The sequence below is a fragment of the Grammomys surdaster genome, unplaced genomic scaffold, assembly GCF_004785775.1.
Source record: "Grammomys surdaster isolate TR1022 unplaced genomic scaffold, NIH_TR_1.0 125688, whole genome shotgun sequence".
Classification (NCBI taxonomy): Eukaryota; Metazoa; Chordata; class Mammalia; order Rodentia; family Muridae; genus Grammomys; species Grammomys surdaster.
In genome coordinates, this window is record NW_021620524.1 from 2,205,254 (window position 1) to 2,223,633 (window position 18,380).

At 46.8% G+C, this 18,380-nt stretch overlaps 1 protein-coding gene across 4 annotated transcripts in view; it reads right to left on the reverse strand.

Annotated features, from left to right (window-relative positions):
- The window catches only part of Rptor (regulatory associated protein of MTOR complex 1), a 296,009-nt gene that overhangs the window by 221,103 nt on the left and 56,526 nt on the right, over window positions 1-18,380 (reverse strand). For 3 of the 4 annotated variants that reach the window (XM_028787899.1, XM_028787900.1, XM_028787903.1), the window contains exons 2-3: window positions 14,291-14,393; window positions 1,650-1,732 (exon numbers count right to left, since the gene is read on the reverse strand). In XM_028787899.1, coding sequence (XP_028643732.1) covers window positions 1,650-1,732; window positions 14,291-14,393 — 186 coding nt within the window. Of the gene's footprint in view, window positions 1-1,649; window positions 1,733-3,420; window positions 3,560-14,290; window positions 14,394-18,380 lie in introns of those variants that run through there. The other variant, XM_028787901.1, reaches the window with a different exon arrangement.

Sequence of the window (18,380 nt, forward strand, 5' to 3'; positions counted from 1 at the left end):
ACACCCCTGCCTCTCTGCATGTGCTCTCCCACATCCCTGCCTCTCTCCCTGTGCTCTCCCACACCCCTGCCTCTGTGCCTGTGCTCTCCCATACCCCTGCCTCTGACTGCGCCCACTTACCTACAATAAACTTCCCCCAGACTAACCTAGGAATAATCATGTCTCCCTTTCTTTTCCTTTCATTTCTTTTACTCATTCATTTGGTGCCAAAAACCGGAACCAGACTTGTCCTTTCCTTTTTATTTCTTCTTGTATTATTCAATAATGCTCTATAAACATACAACTGGAAGATCTGAATGTATATTTTTCCCTCAACAAATAAACAAAGGTATAAAAAAAGACCTAACAAAGGCAGGAGCAGCTGAGTCAAAGGTATGTCCTCTCCATGTATATCACAGAAGCAAGAAATGTCACTCCACGTATGCTCCCTCCAGTGCTGGTCCACCAGCTGACACACTGGTCACCTGTAAAAACTTCAAAGAAGATATTCTTTCACTGGGACATTGGGATCTCAACTACTTTTGAAAGAATATATATCAATAACTCTCCAATCATCACCCAACTGCCAAATGCACTACACTCTCTGGAATTTTCATGTAAACCCCAGAAGGAACAGGTTCAAAAGACAAAGGCAAAGCTTAACAACAAGTGTCAAAACAACCCTGAGAACCTAGCTTCAAAAGAAAAGGCCCAAATGTAAAAAGCACAAAGATCCAGAAATCCCCACAACACTTAAGCGACTCACTGGCAAATGCTACCGAATAAACTACCTAAGAGCATTGCTCAAGAGCAGTCAGTGTCTTACTTATGACTATTCCCTTACTTAAGAATGTAAACAATGCACAAGAGACTCCTGGACTCCAGACTGGTGGATAAAGAGTTCACCAATCAGCCTCCTGGGTAGGCAAGGGCCTAAGAATCCTTGGCTTCCCTCCTGCTTCTATCAAAAGGCAAAGAGCAAACAAAGTTAGACCCTCCAGAAACACACAACACCTGCCTCTTAACAACCTATGATTCCAGACCTGTGCTTCACACAAGGGTGAATACAAAGGCACTTATTTCAACACCTCAAAATTTTAATTTCCTACTAAATTTACTAACTCAGCAAAGCAGTTAGTGAGGAAGGTAAAGGAACATGGCCTTTGAGTTGTTGACAAATAACTAAGATCTCGTGGACAATGTGACAGTTAAATCCCACATTCTTTCTCTTTAAAAATAAAAACTCTGAGACAAAAGCAACAAAGACATATAATTTGGTAGCTGACTCCCTAAAAGGACCCTCACCTTCTGTATTAAAGCTAAACGCATAATAGGTGTCTCCCTTTTGAGTGCTGGGTGTTCTTTCCCCACACCTGAACGCTTAAGGCAGAAGAGCTCTATCTAGCTGATGTTGTAGAAAATTTATTGAAAATTCATTTTCTGTGCAAAATTAAAATGCTGATTTAAGAGTAGCCTCACCAAATAAACAGCCCGCTGGATGCAGCACGCAAGCTCCACTGGCTGTGCTGAAAAGGCTGTCAGTGACACGTGACAGACACCTCGAGGAGCAGGCTCTTGCTGGATGATCTGAGAGGAAGCCAAACTTCTCTCTCAGGTTCAAACCACACAACCCACAACTGAAAAAGGAAGAGCAAACGGAGAAGGCTTACCCTTGGCTGCCAGTTCTCATACTGCTTCTGTAGATTTGCACCAATGGTTTCCAGAGCTTTCTGAGGACCCATAGACAGAGGATCTGCAGAAGCAACAAAGAGAAAGTTCAGTAAACATGCATATCCTCTTCTGGGAAAGTTCTTGCATCAAGCCTTCTCTTCCACACTGCAAAATCACCTTTGACAAGACACACATCCAGGCCTGTTTTCTCTGTGCTTAACCAGAAGCAGAAATGATAGCATACTGAACTGGCTCAACCACCCAGAAGGCTGTTCCTGCTTATTCACTAAAAGGCAGCAGGGCAACCACTCCCCACCGTGCGGCACCTGCCATCTATCCTGCTCTTTGGTTCTGCTGCTGCTCAGACTGTTGGAAAGGCTTGGCTATGCTTCTACCAGGATTCCATAGTAAAACTGCAACCCTCCTGTGTGCAGAGATGGGAGGGAGGGGGGAGGAAGGACCAAGAACAACACTCAAAAGATTTTCACCTAGATTGTAACACACACAAGAAAAATCGCTAGCACAACACACAAAGACATCCTTGGTTTGCTGCTTAGTCATCAATCAGCTTCTATGCTAACAACACGAAGCCTGCAGGTCTCACGCCTGTCTGTCTCAGGACCCCTGCCTGTCTCAGGACTCCTGGCTAGTCTTTAAACATCTGATGATCCCAAAGGGCTTTTGTCTACTGATATGTACAATAATAGAATATGAGAGTCGGGCGAGAGAATCACAAGTTCAAGGCTAGTTTGTACTAAACAGAGAATGAGCAAGTGAGGGAGAAAAAGAGTATTTATAGGAAACATTACTTTACCTTTATTTATTCATTTGACTATGACAAACTAGAGCTGGGAAGATGGCTCAGCAGTGAAGTGCATGTGCTGTTCTTGCAGAGAAGCTTTGTTCAATTCCCAGCACCCTCATCACAACTCACAACACCCAGGTCTAGGGATCCAATGCCCTCTTCGGACCCCCAGCATCAGGCATGCGTGCAGCGCACACACATCTGAATGAAACACTCAGTGTACATCAAATAATTGTTTAAACTAAATATGATAAACCCACTATGTCTAAACATGAAAATTATGATCTCTCCAAAAGCTTAGTGGGAACGAGCTGAAAATGTAGCTCAGCTGGTAGAGCTTTTGCCTAGCATACATGAGGCCCCGAATTCCATCTTCAATGCTACAAAAAAGCAAGTATGGAGGTGCATCCCTGAAATTCCAGCATTCAGGAGCTAGAGGCAGGAGGATCCGTCAAGGTCATCCTCATCTGTCCCAGGCAGCCTAAGTTCACTGAGATGAATGTGACTGCCTCCAGCATGTGACTAAACACATGGCAACTGGACTCTGGCTGGGTCTGTGCCCCACACCCCACCCTTCAACATTTGTGGCTGCAGTTGATGCACGGGGAGAAAATCACAGCACTCACTCACACATTCACGGTAGGGAGAGGAGACCTTAAGCAGGAACTCAGCGGCCATGGCTCTTTCTTCTGTTATGACATCTCTTCACCATCACAGCAATAAAGGGCTAGCCTGGTGGCAGCCAAGGTGGGTCTTCTCCCCACAGGCGCTTTGTGCCACCAGGCACTGACTGTAGTGGTTTGTTTTTAGCCACGCTGTGCAGGCAGCACTTCCAGCCACCCACCTAGGGAATCTTTAAAGATACATGCTCATCAGCTTATTGTTAATATGCTGTCTAGCTCAATGGCTGGGCACTTCTACTCCTCGGCCTGCTACCTAGGCACAATCGAGGAGTGGCCACTTACCCAAACTCTCACATGGCTGGTTGGCTTTATCTCCTGCAGCTCCTAAATCCATCCATATCCCACTGCTTCATGGAGAATTCTCCCTCTCCTCCTCCCTCCGTCCTAGCCGAGCAACTCTGAGGGTCCCACCCTGTCTCACTTTGCCCAGCCATTGGTCCCTGGCCTCTTTATTGATTGATCAAAAACTAACTGAGGACAAGGACCTTTAGCATTTGGACATGCAGATTCCTGATTGAATCAAAGCATTAGATTCAATCTCCAACAACTGACCCTTTAGAAAACATTAGCTCTCTAACTGATACAAATCACATTTCATTCCCTGATGTTTAAAACAAATCCACACTCACCAGTACACCACCATCTCATCAGAGAATGCTTTCAGCAAAAAGAAGCCACCAACTCACAGTCACAGATACAAATTTCCAAATTCTAATGTTTTATTTGAAATCTCAAATTGTATCAGTGTCAGCTGACTTCCTTAAAGTGATAACCCTACTTCGTTCACTCTCTAGAATGCATGTGCCTTTGCTCTGGGTGAAGACAGCAGGCCATGCAGACAGCAGCAGCTCAGTTCCTACACTGCTCTGCGGGCACTGCTGGAAGCTGCCATGTATGGTCAGTTCTGCCCATAGCTTGGGTCCTCACAGGCTCTAGTCTCATCTATAAAATGTTAAGAGCATCCTATGAGACTGAACTTTAAGAAAACTGGTATGCATTTCTGGTTTACCAAGGACAGTCTTTTAAAAGTTGGATTTTTTTTTCTCTTACTTAGTTTTTATTAATAATATAAACTTAACTCTGCAATCCAGCTAACTTGTGGGACCCTCAGAGTTGCATGGCTAGGACGGAGGGAGGAGGAGAGGGAGAATTCTCCATAAAGCAGTGGGATATGGATGGATTTAGGAGCTGCAGGAGATAAAGCCAATCCAGCTAACTTGTGGGGAATGAGAAAAACGTGGACCCCAAGGTATTGCACTGCAAACATAGAAGTCAGGGACCCTGCAAGCAGACAGGAAGGCGCACTCTCTGATGACAGAAGGGTGTGTGCTAAGATGCAAACAGGGAAAAGCTGCAGTTGGCCCTGTCAAGTGTCCAATGGGCCTTGTCACTCCAGCACCGAAAGCACTACACAGCCTCCACAATGTTCATGCACTCCATCTTGCAGATAAAACCCTGGCGCCCAGTGTGTGTGGTCCAGCATTTGCCACAGACAAGATCCCAGGCAATTACTCTCCAGGGTGAAGTTCTCATCCACAGATTCTTCCACTGGTAGACTTGTTGCCAGTGCCATTGTGTGTAACCTCAGCTCCCCAACACATGGATCCTAGAATAATTATGTGAAAGGGGAAGTCTCCTCTGCCAAGAACGAGGCAGCTTTTTCTTAATAAGGCTTTTAGCACTATTCGTATATGTGTTCCTTTGAACTTTTTAGATAAGATGAATCACAAGATTTAGTGAGAGTCTGTATCTGGAAGGGAACTCTACGAGCCAGTGTCCACACCCTCAGAGGACTTCTCAGCACAGGTGCTGGAGCATCTAGACACTCTGATTCAAGTTCAGAAGGACCTGGTACCATGCTGCTGAGTGAAACTGTGTGAGGGGCCTATGGGAAATCTGTTTTGACAAAAACACAAGATATGACTTAAGTCTTCATTTCTCTTTTCTCAATGGGAAGACAGTCCTAGGATCTGAAAACAAATCCTGAGGACCCCTATCCATAGACCAAGACTAACTAAACCAAAAGAGCCAAAGAGGGAGAGGCTAGTTATATTACTAAATATCAAAAACACGTTGGGGTCTCATGTACCTCTAGTGTCCTAAAACTTGTTAGAAAGCTGGTAACAATCTTGAATTTCTGGCTCTCCTGGGATTACAAGCACGTGTCACCACACCCAGTTCATGTGGTGCTGGAAATCAAATCCAGGACTTGGTACACTTACCTCAACCAACCGAGCTGTAGCCACGGCCCTGAAGACTACAATTAGAAGCCACCTATGCATTAACAAGGAGAAACCTTTCAAGCATCAGGCCATACATTCCTGGGATGGGCACAGGAAACCACAGACATAGTAAGGAATGTAATCATCCACCACACTAACTGTGTGATGACGGAAACAGTGGTGACCCGTGGTCGAGAAAAGAGAAGAGGTTTCCTCTACGAAAAGGTAAGTCCATCTGGCCTCTCTTTATCAGTGCACAGGGAGGGCAGGAGTCTGAGGGTGTCAATTCTAAGGAAGACTGACACCACCCTTCCCACCTGAACTTCTGCCCACCCCTTCTTCCCCACTAAGGCTGCAGTCGAAGCCCCCATATACCGTAACACAGTGCACAGCAGAGACAGGGGTGCTCCTCAGCCTTCCTAATCTTCAAACTCGTAATACAGTTCCTCATGTTGTGCTAACCCCCAACCATAAAACTTTGTTGCTACTTTATAACTGAACTTCTACTAGTGTTACAGATCGTAATGTAAATATCTGACCTGTGACCCCAGAAGTGTCCTGACACATGCTGACAAGTTGAAAACTGCTCCACTGGGGGCTCTGCAGCAGAGGTAGCCTGTCAGCTGTTCATCCTCCACCACTGGCCTCAATCAGGGCCCCCACTGATCCACAGGAAGGGACCAACTAAGTGAGTCTGTTGTGTAGCAGTTTCCATGACAGGGAAACATTGCATATCCCAGGGAAGATTCTTAAGACAGAAGGTAAGCAACTCAAAATTGCTTCAAAGTCCCTGAAACTGACCAGATTCATGAGCCCCTTCCTTTCCCAAGAGTAAACAGTAAAGGCTTTGGAGAGTCACTCTCAGAGGAGCTTTTAATAAAATGGACAGCTGAGCATGTGGTGCAAGCCTTTAATTCCAGCACTCAAGAGGCAGGGGCAGGCCAGCCTGCTGCTGTACAGAATGAGTTCTAGGACAGCCAGGGCTACACATAGGAGAGGGAAGGGGGATGGAGGAAAGACGGGGGTCAGGGCTGAGACTAGTCAAGCAGCCTGAAAAGAAGAGGTCAGCAGGCAGCTTGGAAGAGGCCCAGCCAGCTACCTGGGAAGGACGCGCTCAGCTCTTTGAGTCCTTTCTGTGCCTGCAACTCACTCACCCATACTCCTGTAAGTAACTCCAGTAAAACTCATTAATTTACCAAGTTGGATTTTGGTGGTTTTGATGGTTGGATTTTTGGAAGCTGTTGCTGTCACTTCTGATCTACTAAAAATTCCTGCAGTCAATTAATTTTATTTCCTCTGAAAAATATGCCAATGAGTGGGAGAAGAGTCATGAAAGGAGGAAAACACACAGTAAGGAGAACAGAAAGGGTTGCCTGACATTGTCAGCAGAGATTGATTAACTGGGTATGTTGACCAGTGTCGAGTGAACCAGGAAAGGCAGTGATGAAGGTGGGAATTAGGGATGGAAAAGCAGCTAGTCGGCATGACTGTAAAACTCTTGGCTTTTAAGTGTTTTTCTATCTGTAGATCTTCAGCATAAACCCTCTGAATTGCACACTTAACATCATGTGGAAGACATGTGCCTAAGCACCCCTAGCCTGGGATAGCGCCCAGGATAGCTGAAGCTGTCTGCTGACCTGGCCCAGGGTCCAGTAGGCATGGCCGGTGTTGCCTATCAGCTTGCTTCTCTCTCTCTCTCTCTCTCTCTCTCTCTCTCTCTCTCTCTCTCTCTCTCTCTCTCTCTCTCTCTCCCTCCCTCCCTCCCTCCCTCCCTCCCTCCCTCTCTCTCTCTCTCTCTCTCTCCTTTATCAGTTGTCACCTTCACACACACACACACACACACACACACACACACACACACACACGATGCACACTACCCCCCAGACTTTCCTTCCAGAGAACCACTGTCATCCCTGACAGCACTCCAGGAAGGCTCTGAGAGACTCTCCACCTGCATGGGCTCCTGTATCTTGTCCTGATCTGAAAAGCAAGGGCACCCATTAGGAGAAAAGAAGCCAGGTGAGCCCACTTGACTTCTCCCACTCAGATGAGAATCAAATAAGAAGATGTGCTGCCAAGGGCTGTCCCGGACACTGGGAATGTGGGCGCCTCAAGTCTGGGATTGCCATGGAGTCTGCCCATGCACTTGGATCAGGTTTGTCCTCCCGTGTGCAGGTCACCACAGTAAAACACAAGACCAGGAGTAGCACACAGAGCCCGGGGCTGCAGTTCTCTGTGCCTTGTCCTAGCAGACGCTTAAACACTCGCTAATTGACTCATTAGTTGAGCACTGCCTACTGCATGGAGTGTAAATCAGAGAGTGCCTTTCAAGGATTCCACCATTAATTAGTTGTGTAACCTTGAATGGCTAATTTTTGATTGAGAAAATACATAATAGCAAAAGGGTTACTTTGAAATTAGGGATGGCTCTTGATGACTGTATCTTATTAATCATAATGTCATCCCTCCATTTTATAATTAGTGGGAAACACACTGTGGAGTCTGTCTCCTGACTGAGCTTCAGAGCAAAGCCTGGCCACAAGGCTCTGTAGAGCTGAGCAGATCCACTCCAGGATCTGACTAGAGATTCTGGTGGGACCTTCAGCCCTGGAATGGGATAGATCTTAGAGCAAAAGCTGCCATCCATAGTTGGCCTTGTCCTCCGCAGTGGCCTCATATCTCACGTGCCTACAGAACAAATCACATCCCTGTGCTGTCTACTACCACAATGAAAACTAGGAGCTGCAATACTTTACAACCTGTTGGGGTTGGGGGTAGAGGAATGGCTGGAATCCCTAACTTAAAAGACAGCCTCAGGGTTTATGTCTACTGGAAAGGAGTGAATGAGAAGGAAACCACAGTGCTTATGCTATCCTTCCTCAAAGGGGAACAGGGACACTACCTTAAGCCACCAGCACAACAGGACAGAGAATGCTGCGTTCTAAACCAAGAGCCCCAAAAGCAGAGGCTCCAACTGCTTCTAAAGTTATGCCACTGCCCAAAGAGTCACTGGTCACAGCTAACCCACTGCCTGCCTGGAGCTCCAAGCTCAGCCAGCCCAAGGTCACTGCTCTGCTGTGCAGGCATCCCCATCTGACCTTGACCAGAGCATTCTCCAAGGCCCAGGCCACTCAAGGTGACGCACTGGCCTTGACCTGGAGTTCCAGTCTCATCTCCCCAGCTAGCAGCAGGCTCTGTGCATGTGCTCTGCAATCAAAGCCAGGCCAAGAGCTGACGCACTCACTGTCTTCAGTTCATCTGAAGAGCTTTTAGGCAACAGGGGCCAAGTGTGTCCCAAATCATTCTTTGGGGTACCAGAATCTCCATGCTTCTGACAGCCAAACTACTACCAGCTAGAACACTGACACACCCCATCTCACTTGCTCTACTGAGCAGCTGGCTCTGCACTCTGCTGTCAGGCAGGCAGTCCCCAACAAGCACAGGGGCACCCCATTTAGTGGACTGTTTATAGTATTACTGCTGTAGCATTTAATGTCAGCCATAAAACCAAACAGCCTCTCCCTGGTTTTCTGAAAAGAGACAGAAGTCGTTTCCAGAAGGCAAAACAGCATTTTTAAGGCAGAGGAATGAGGATAAAGGTGGAAAAAGCAAGGACTCCCCCAGAGCTTAAAACACCTGGGGATAAGTCAACAATGCTTTTACTCCATGACATTCACAGTTCATGTCCCACCATCTGGGACAGGTGAAAGGGGCCTGTGCGCCTTCTTGCTTCCTCAGAGGCACTGACTGGCATGCTCTCCAGGCAGCCTTGGGATCCTCTCTGGCTCGTGCTCAGGTGGTGCAAACACAAGAAATGGCACACACGGGCCCTGGTACTCCTCAGGCTCCTGAGCCTGTCTCTGAGACCTGAGTGGTCTCATCCCGGCACAGGCAGCTGCAGCTCCCCTTCCCACAAGGCCACAGTCACACAGCTTCCAGCAAAGTTCTGGGTGACACTTCAACAGCTCGGACATGCTAGCAGTCTAATGTGTTAGATGCAATAAGAACACCATGCATTCTCCATCTGACATCTGCTAGACTTCAACCCTGAGCACACTGCCATCCCAGAGGACAGCAAGCTCAAAACAGCTCATGAGACACGTTTGTTGCACCCCTCCTTCAGCCACACAGGTGGGCACAAGTGGCCTTTGGCCCCCTGCTGTGTTGAGAGGGGGAAAAGGCAGGGGTACTGTAGAAGGGAGAGTACCAGTTGATATTGTGATATAAATATGTCCCCCAAAAATTCCTATCTTGGAACATAAACCCCAAGCATGATAGTGCCAGGAGGGATAGCAGGAATGGATTAAGTCACAAGTGCCTAGGACAAGGAATAGAGACTTTATAAAAAGGGCTGCAAGTTGGGTAGTGGTGGTACCTGCCTTTAATATCAGCACTCGGGAGGCAGAAACAGGCAGATCTCTCTGAGTTCTAGGACAACAGGACTATGCCAAGAAACCCTGTGGTGGTGGTGGGGAACCTTTTTTAATTAAGGGGTGAAGCATGGGAGCTGGAAGCAACTAGCTAGTCCCTTTATGCTGTCCTACCAAGTGAGGATGTTCAAGACAACATCTCGGAAGCAGAAACCAGACACACCATCTGCTGCCATGTGGACCTTGAGTTTTACAGTCTACAGAACTGGGAACCATACATTTCTGTTACTAATTACCTAGTCTCCTGTATTTTGTTATAGCAGCACAAAGTAGAAGTTTCAGGATGCTGGGGTCAAAGTTGAAACATGACAAAAAAAGCCCCTGTCAAGATCTCTGCATGGAGCTGATCCCAGGGTCCTAGTCAATCCCTTGAGTCAAGAGGTAGGTGGCACCATCAGCTCCTCTCAGGAAGACAGACTCAAAGCAGCTGAACAGGCAGAAATGAGGCTGGGTGAATCAAGATGGAATCTTGATGAAATCTTGGTTCTTTGACTTCAGGTGACAGCACAAAAAGCTGAAACCAGACATATAACACAACTCTGTAGCCTTCTACATGGTCACATACATGAAAGTCACTGGATGGCAAATAGTTCTAGGGGTGACCTGCTCGGATACTGCAAACCAAGCCTGGTACTGTCATTAGCACCCCTCCACTTCGCACTCCTCACTAGCTGTCTTAGTCAGGGTTTGTATTCCTTCATAAACATCATAACCAAGAAACAAGGTGGGGAGGAAAGGGTTTATTCAGCTTATACTTCCACATTGCAGTTCATCACCAAAGGAAGAAGTCAGGACTGAATCTCACACAGGGCAGGAAGCAGGGAGCTGATGCAGAGGCCATGGAGGGATGCTACTTACTGGCTTGCTTCCCCTGGCTTGCTCAGCTTGCTTTCTTTAGAACCTAGGGATGGCACCACCCACAATGGGCTAGGCCCTCCCACCCTGGATCACTAATTGAGAAAATTCCTTACAGCTGGGTCTCATGGAGGCATTTCCTTTCTCTGTGCTAACTCCAGCTTGTGTCAAGTTGACACACAAAACCAGCCAGTACAATTGACCCCTTGTCAACCTGACACACAAACACATCACTATTAAGCCTCGACCCTTACTTTCTTACTCATCCCCAAGATCTAAATAACTTTAAAAGTCCCAGTCTTTACAAATTCTTACATACTAAAATTTCAATCCCTTTAAAATATCCAATCTCTTTTGAAATTCAAAGTCTTTTTACAGTTCAAAGTCTCTTAACTGTGGGCGCCACTAAAATATTTTCTTACTTCAAGAGGGAAAAATATCGGGGCACAATCACAATCAAAAGCAAAATCAAACTCTTAACTATCCAATATCTGGGATCCACTCGCAATCAATCTTCTGGGCTCCTCCAAGGGCTTGGGCCACTTCTCCAGCTCTGCCCTTTCTAGCACACACCTTGTCTTCTAGGCTTCAGCTGCCAGTATCCACTGCTGCTGCTGTTCTTGGTGGTCACCCCATGGTACTGACATCTCTAATACACTGGGGTCTTCCGCTGTTACTAGGCTTCACCAATAGCCTCTCATAGGCTCTCTTCATGGTGTCAAGCCTCAACTCCTTTGCATGACCTCCTTCAGTCCTAGGCCATCAACTGCAACTGAGGCTGAACCTTTACCAACGGCCTTCCATGGCCTCTCACAGTGCCAAGCCTCGGCTGTTTTTCATGACACCTTCATGCCTTCAAAACCAGTACCACCTGGGTGACTCTTACACATTACCAAGTACAGCTCCAGCATGAGGTACAACCTTGCTATCTCTGGAACATAGCTTCTTTATGCTCTCAAAAAAAACACTTCCCAGAAGATTTCACCTCAGTGATGCTGGTCTCTTCTTAATCACTGCTGATTTCTTAGCTCCAGCTGACCTGCATCAATCATTCCAGTAATGTAAAGGTTTCGCTTTAGTAGTTCTGGTATCCTGTTAATCATAGCTGATTCTTCAGCCCCAGCTAACCAAATCCACAGAATCTTCACAATCAAAATAGCAATGGACCTGAATCTTCCCTCTGAAATTTCATAAGCCAGGCCTCCATTGTTTGCACTGTTCTCAACATTTTCTTCCAAGCTCCTACAGAACATCCCACAGAGCCCTTAATACCCAAAGGCTTTTGCAGCCCAATGTTCCAAAGTCCTTCCACAGTCCTCCTCAAAATATGGTCAGGTTGTCACAGGAATATCCCCACTATGCTAGTACCAACGTATGTATTAGCCAGGGTTTTACTGCTATGAACAAACACCATGACCAAGGCAAGTCTTATAAAGGACAACATTTAACTGGGGCTGTCTTACAGGTTCAGAGGTTCAGTCCATTATCATCAAGTTGGGAACATGGCAGCATCCAGTCAGGCATGGTGCAGGAAGAGCTGAGAGTTCTACACCTTCATCTGAAGGCTGCTAGCAGAAAACTGGCTTCCAGGCAGCTAGGATGAGGGTCTTAAGCCCACACCCACAGTGACTCACCTACTCCAACAGGACCACACCCTCTAATAATGCCACTCCTGTCTGAGCATATACAAACCATCACACTAGCCAAGGTGCCTCACAACCCGGACAGCCTCTTGGACTACCCTTGCTCGTCTGACTACTGTAACCTGCCTTGTTTGTTCTCACACTCCCCTTCCTCTCCACACTTCCAGAATCCTAATTCTGCTCCCTCCTTCTAGTCACTGCTTATGACAAGCACATGGTCACTCAAGTCTCTAGTCTACACAGCCTTCTCCACCAAGACATGTCTTTCCAGCTTTCTAGTGGGGTCACCCCCATTCTGAAGACTTGAGAAGAACTTTGCCTTATGTAAACTAACCTCCCCCCAGCTGACTGGCCATGCATAAATCTCAGAGCGCTGGCTGGCAACACTGGACACAGCAGTCCTCAAGTGCCTTTTCTTGAGAACAGAGCACACAAAGAATGCCCACATGCTAACAAGCAAGTGTCAGCTCGGGGCCAAGCACCACGACAAAGGATGGACAGGGCAATGACACCCACACCACCTACAGGGCTTGCTGAGCACTGCAGAGCACAGCAGCTCGCTTCTGCAATCCTCCACCAGGCTTTGGGGACACTCGGAGCAGGGCTGAAACCTCTATATGTTGAGGGCTTGCCTTGTGGAGCCATGCTCAGGGCAGATGCCCTGCAGAGGACGGTCAATCTCCAGGTTCCTCCTCTCAAGAGCAAGCTGTGATCTCATCTCAGGAGAGACTCCTTGTGGTGGCCCGAACACTGTAGGGTTCCCAAGTAACTCACTGAATCAGAAAAGTGCTCGCTGCTCTGCTTGCAACTTGGGAAAGCTTTATTTCAAAATAAAGTGTGAAATAATGGATACCAAGCATCAGCTGAAGTCAGTGTTCACACTGTTTTTCTTTATATCACGTTACCACATCACAAGAGCCCAGACCAGGCCCATATCTCAGTAAAATCCAAACACAAAGTTCTCAATTTAGGAAAAGTAGATGTCCTTCTGAATGGATTAGCCGTTGTGGTGGTTGCTCACCTGTGATCCAACACTCAGAAGATGGAGACAGGGGATCAAGCCCAGACTACATAAAAATGCCTGTCTTAAAACAAAAACCCTTATAGAGACCAAGAGTGGAATGGGGTTGCGGGAGGGGACACACAGCTACAGCCGCTCCTAGGGGAGACTGTAGTGACAGTGCCTGTGTACATAGGAAATGCCCACATGGAAATTTTATCTCACACATGATTCACTGCCCACCATTCTCTGTTTACTAAAGACAATGTACATGACTGACCTAGAACTTAACTATAGAGCCCAGGCTGGCCTCAAACTCACAGATACCCACCTGCCTCTGCCTCCCAAATACTGGAACTAAAGAAGAGCATGTTTTAGAATGAACAGTCTCCTTATTTGATGTAGGTCCCCAACTCTACCATGCACTCACAGCACCGCTTAGGACAAGTTCCTCATTTGTATCTCATTTTTCTGGGCTTCGAAAACCAGGCAGGGGCTAGTAAGATGGCTCAGCAGGTAAGCAGACACAGTTGCCACCCCGCCTGACGAGGACATGAGGGTGAAGGGAGAGAACTGACTCTCACAGGTCACACTCTGACCTCCACATGTGCACTGCTGTGGGGCTTCAGTGAGGATTAATCGGCCTAACTCCCTGGGAACTGCTCTGAGCTGTCCTCAGTGCACTGCAAGCGTGAGTGCGGCTGCTGTCATCTATAACAGGTACCATAAGTTTTGCTTAAGATGGCTCCATTTACCTTTTCTATAAATATTATTTATGCACAAATGAGTCATTCGAGTTTTCAAGTGTTCAAAGCCACTATTACACACCATATATAGGCACAAGCCATAAACTAACATATTTTAAAGGAAAAAAAATACAGAAATCAATAGTTGTTATTTCATTAATTTTCCTTGAAAATGTTCTCTACTACAAAATAAAGATTAAGGCACCTAAAACAACAGTTTACATGGCAGGTGCCCGTGAGAGGGGCTGGCACTTACCGATCCAGCATTCCAACCGAGCACAGGGTGTGGTCTTCACCACATCTGGAGGGTCCACACCCACATTCAGGCACAGGACCAAGGCCACACTAACCGTCTTCATCTGGAAGCACAACAGAACAGTATTTCAACACAGACTCCAGACTTATCCCCAGAACACCTGACTCCTCCTAAGCTGCCCTACCCAGTCAACTCTTGCAGCACTGCTCCTGTACTCCAGGTTAGCCCACCTCTGAGGACAGAGCAGAGGGTTAAAAGCAGCACAGACAGGAGCTTCCTTATAATGAATCTCCAGAAGCAAAATCAACTGATCAGAAGACAATTTACCTTGAAGCGCTCAGCACACGGTTCTATCCACATCCAACTGTGAAAGGCAAGAGACTTAGTTCTTATTAGTGTGGCTGAATACTCTGTGGAACACACATACCGTGTTCACTCAGATTCAGGCTTCCCCTTGTTCACTGGCTTGTCTTTTTAAATACTTCTCACATTATTCATGTCACAACACTTCACTACGTTTCTCTCCACTGGTGATTGCTGTCTCAGTATCTTCGGTGTTCTATTTGTCTGGTTTTTTGAGACAGGATCTCTCTGTGTAGTCCTGGCTGTCCTAGAACTCACAGAGATAGACCTGACTCTAGATAGACCAGAATTAAAGACATACACCACCACACCTGGTACGTTCTGCTTTCTGAAAGAGCAATATCACCTGATACACCTCCTGCACCTTACTTTTCCACTGACCCAACTCTAAGAAGCAGGGGCACCCACCAGCAAATCTTAGCCCGCACCTTTCATCCCCTCACACACAGTGTGCAATTACTGTTCATGGGTGCTGAGAACACCTCGGGAAGCCTGAAATAAAGATCTTGACCCAAGCACAGTATGGCACATACCTGCAATCCCACCAGTACAGTAGGGCTGAGAATTTGAGCATGGGCTACAAAGTGAAACCTTGCCTTGGAAAAATAAGTTGAGTAGGAGAGGGACGCATTCAAACAGAGCCCTCCGTATCCTCTACCACCCTACCAGCACCCAGCACCTACACTCTACAGATCCCAACCTACTATGCATCCTAGTTAAAATGCCTGCTAGGATGTGCACTCCAAACCACCAGCTGTCATTGGACTCCATCACCCCTGCATGTATGCATGAGAACACATGGGCCAACCTGCCTGCATGCAGGCTGCATATCAGAGCTGTGCTTCACACAAGGCGGCTCCCTGTGCTTTTAAGTCAAAGCTCAGCTCTTCAAGGGGCACGGCCACACTCTTGTCACCTGACATCCTCCACCTCCAAGCCGTGGTCCCCTCTACCTGGGGCATCCCAATTCCTGCTGGGAACACACCATGTCCAGTCTCATCTACTCTCTTAACCTTGTCCTTGGGCCTCAGGGCCTCCCTGTGCACCCTCAGCTCCTCCCTGCTGTGCAGACAGGCACAGACCAGGTGAGTGGATGAGCACAGTTCATCTTAGCATTAAACTTCTGTCCCACATTTAACGTGTTAGTTTATCATATTACTTTGACAAATGATACTAGATGAGAATTTTCCCCCTCAAAAACTAGTCACATGTTCCAATTCCATCCAATACTCTCCTTGACCTCACACATCTCCAGGACCCTTGAGTAGCGAAGTCTGCTAGGAGGTAAATGATCCAGTGACCAGCATAGCCCATTCCCCAGGGGCCAAGCTAATGGACCTTATCTTCATCCTGTAGGTCAGTCATTTGCTTACTGCTATGACATAACAGCTGCCACAGTCCATTTAAGGAAGGTTTATTCTGGCTTACAGTTTGGAGGTGCAGGGCACCCTGCCAGCAGAAGCATGAAGCAGCTGGTCACACTGCACCCATCAAAATGCAAAGAGAAACAAACTCCAGCATCCAGCTTCCTCTCTCTTTATTCAGTCTGAGAAACCAGTCCAGGGAATTGTGCTGCCCACAAAAGAGGTGTCCTCAGTCCTCAGTTAGGCATTTTAGGAAACATCTTCATAGACATAACCCATACGTCACGTTTCCACGGTGATTCTAAATCCACTTAAGTTGACCATGAAGATTAACCATTGCACCTTGCACAGTAACGGAAGGCCAGGTTTTCTTCAAGTAAGGTTACATAGCTAACTAATCCTCACCTGTTTTCCAAATAAATCACTTACTAACTGATGTTCTTATGTGTATGGGTGTTGCGCCTTCAGGTATGTAGATACTGTACTACCTGTGTACAATAGCCAAGGAGGCAAAAAGGGACTAGATCCTAACCCTGGAGTTACAGGCAGTCGTTAGCCACCATGTCAGTGCTGAGACTCTAACCTGAGTCCTCTGAAGCAGCCAATGCTTTAATGACCAGTCAATCTCTCCAGCTCCTTGGTTACTTTTTAAATCCTACTGGACTGCCCTGATATTCTAATCAAATTTAACAAGAAGCAACATCTTCACATATGTTCCTCTCATAGACAGAACACAGCATCTCCCCACATGGCCAAGTCTCTTTTGACCTCTGTCAGTGACATATAAAGTGAAGACTATGGTCCCCTTCCCCAGGAAGGCCCAAAATATCATTAAGATCATGCTTGTATTCCTCATGAACATCTGGAGGATACACTTACTGCCCCTGACAACTCCATCTGACCTCTTGCTCCTGTGTATGTTTGTGTGTGTTGGGGAGAGGGTCACTTTGCTAAATTTGTAATTACATGGGCTTCCTGCTGGTTCTCCTGTGAGTGTGCAAACACCCTATCACACTGCCTATGCCTCATCCTCTCTCACAGACTATGCCTCCTGTCTCTATCAAGTCTTTCTGTACTGTGCAAAACTTCTAAAATGATATTCCTAAAGCAGCACAAAAGGATAGTGGTGGCCTCTTCCAGAGACAGCCATGCATTTCTAGAAAAGTGTCTGTTGTTCAGCATAGAATTTAAAGGTTTATTTAAAGGATGCTTCCACTCTTCTTCTCTCCCTACATATTCACCTCCAAAAGCATCTTCCACAGAACTGTCCAGAATAATCTCGCTGTGAACCTGAAAATGAGCTCTTTACCCACTGTCAGAGGGAAAGGTGAAAATCAATCAGATAAAAAAAAAAACTGCATCTTCTAGTTAGCTTCCCAATCTGTAAGTGACCACAGAGTTGGTCAATTTTTGCATACTCAGCCTGAGGACTGTCTAAATGAGAGGTTTCATGCAAATATCTGTGTCACCTTGCTTGAGTAAGTTTCAAGTCTTTTGCACAGGTATAACATAGAACCCACAACATCTCCATAAACTCTGGAACAAGATCTTAGGATCAAGCTCTCAGTCACTTCCTGAAGAAATGTGGCTTTGCTCAGTCATCTTAGCCTTCTCTCTCCACAGACACAGCAAACCATACAGTTCAGGCCTCTAATATAAAGAATGACTCCCTGTCTCAATGTTCCTTACTTAAAACCACTTGCAGTCAGAGAACAGTACATGGAAAATTCCAGATATAAACAGCCCACAAGTGCTAACTGCACTCTGTCTAACTACTGCATCCTGTGCCTGGGGTTCCTATCCCCACATTGAGAGCTCGGCCTGGTGTGATGATGCCTGTGTTCAAGCAATGCTTGTCCATTTAGTCATGGTTCCAAAGCACAGCAAGAGCCAACTGCCAATCAGACAAGACAAAGAGAAGCCAGAGAGTGGCCCTCCCTTCCACAGTCGAGGGCTGGTGAGGTGACTCAGTGGCCAGGGTGCTTGCCAAGCCCAGGGACCTGAGTTTGCTCCCCAGGGCCCACATGCTGAAAGAAGAGAATCACCTCTGTCCAGTGCTAACCTCTACACTTGGGGCATGCCACATACATACACCTTCACACACAGGAAGGAGGTGAGTGCTGCGGAGGAGAGGCCCACCTTTACAGACATTTACAACAGGACTGCTCCGCTGTTCTGTTACTGTACTGTCTGTACGCTTCCTGTGCCTCCTTTACAAAGGCATCCATAACAGGGACTTGCAAGTAAGAAAGCAGTGTGTGGAAGGGCTCGGTGCTGTCCCAAGCTGCTGGCAGCCACTGGGGGCTTGCAGCATTCAACCTGACTTATTTACTTATTGCAGTTCTTAGTAAATATGTTTTGAG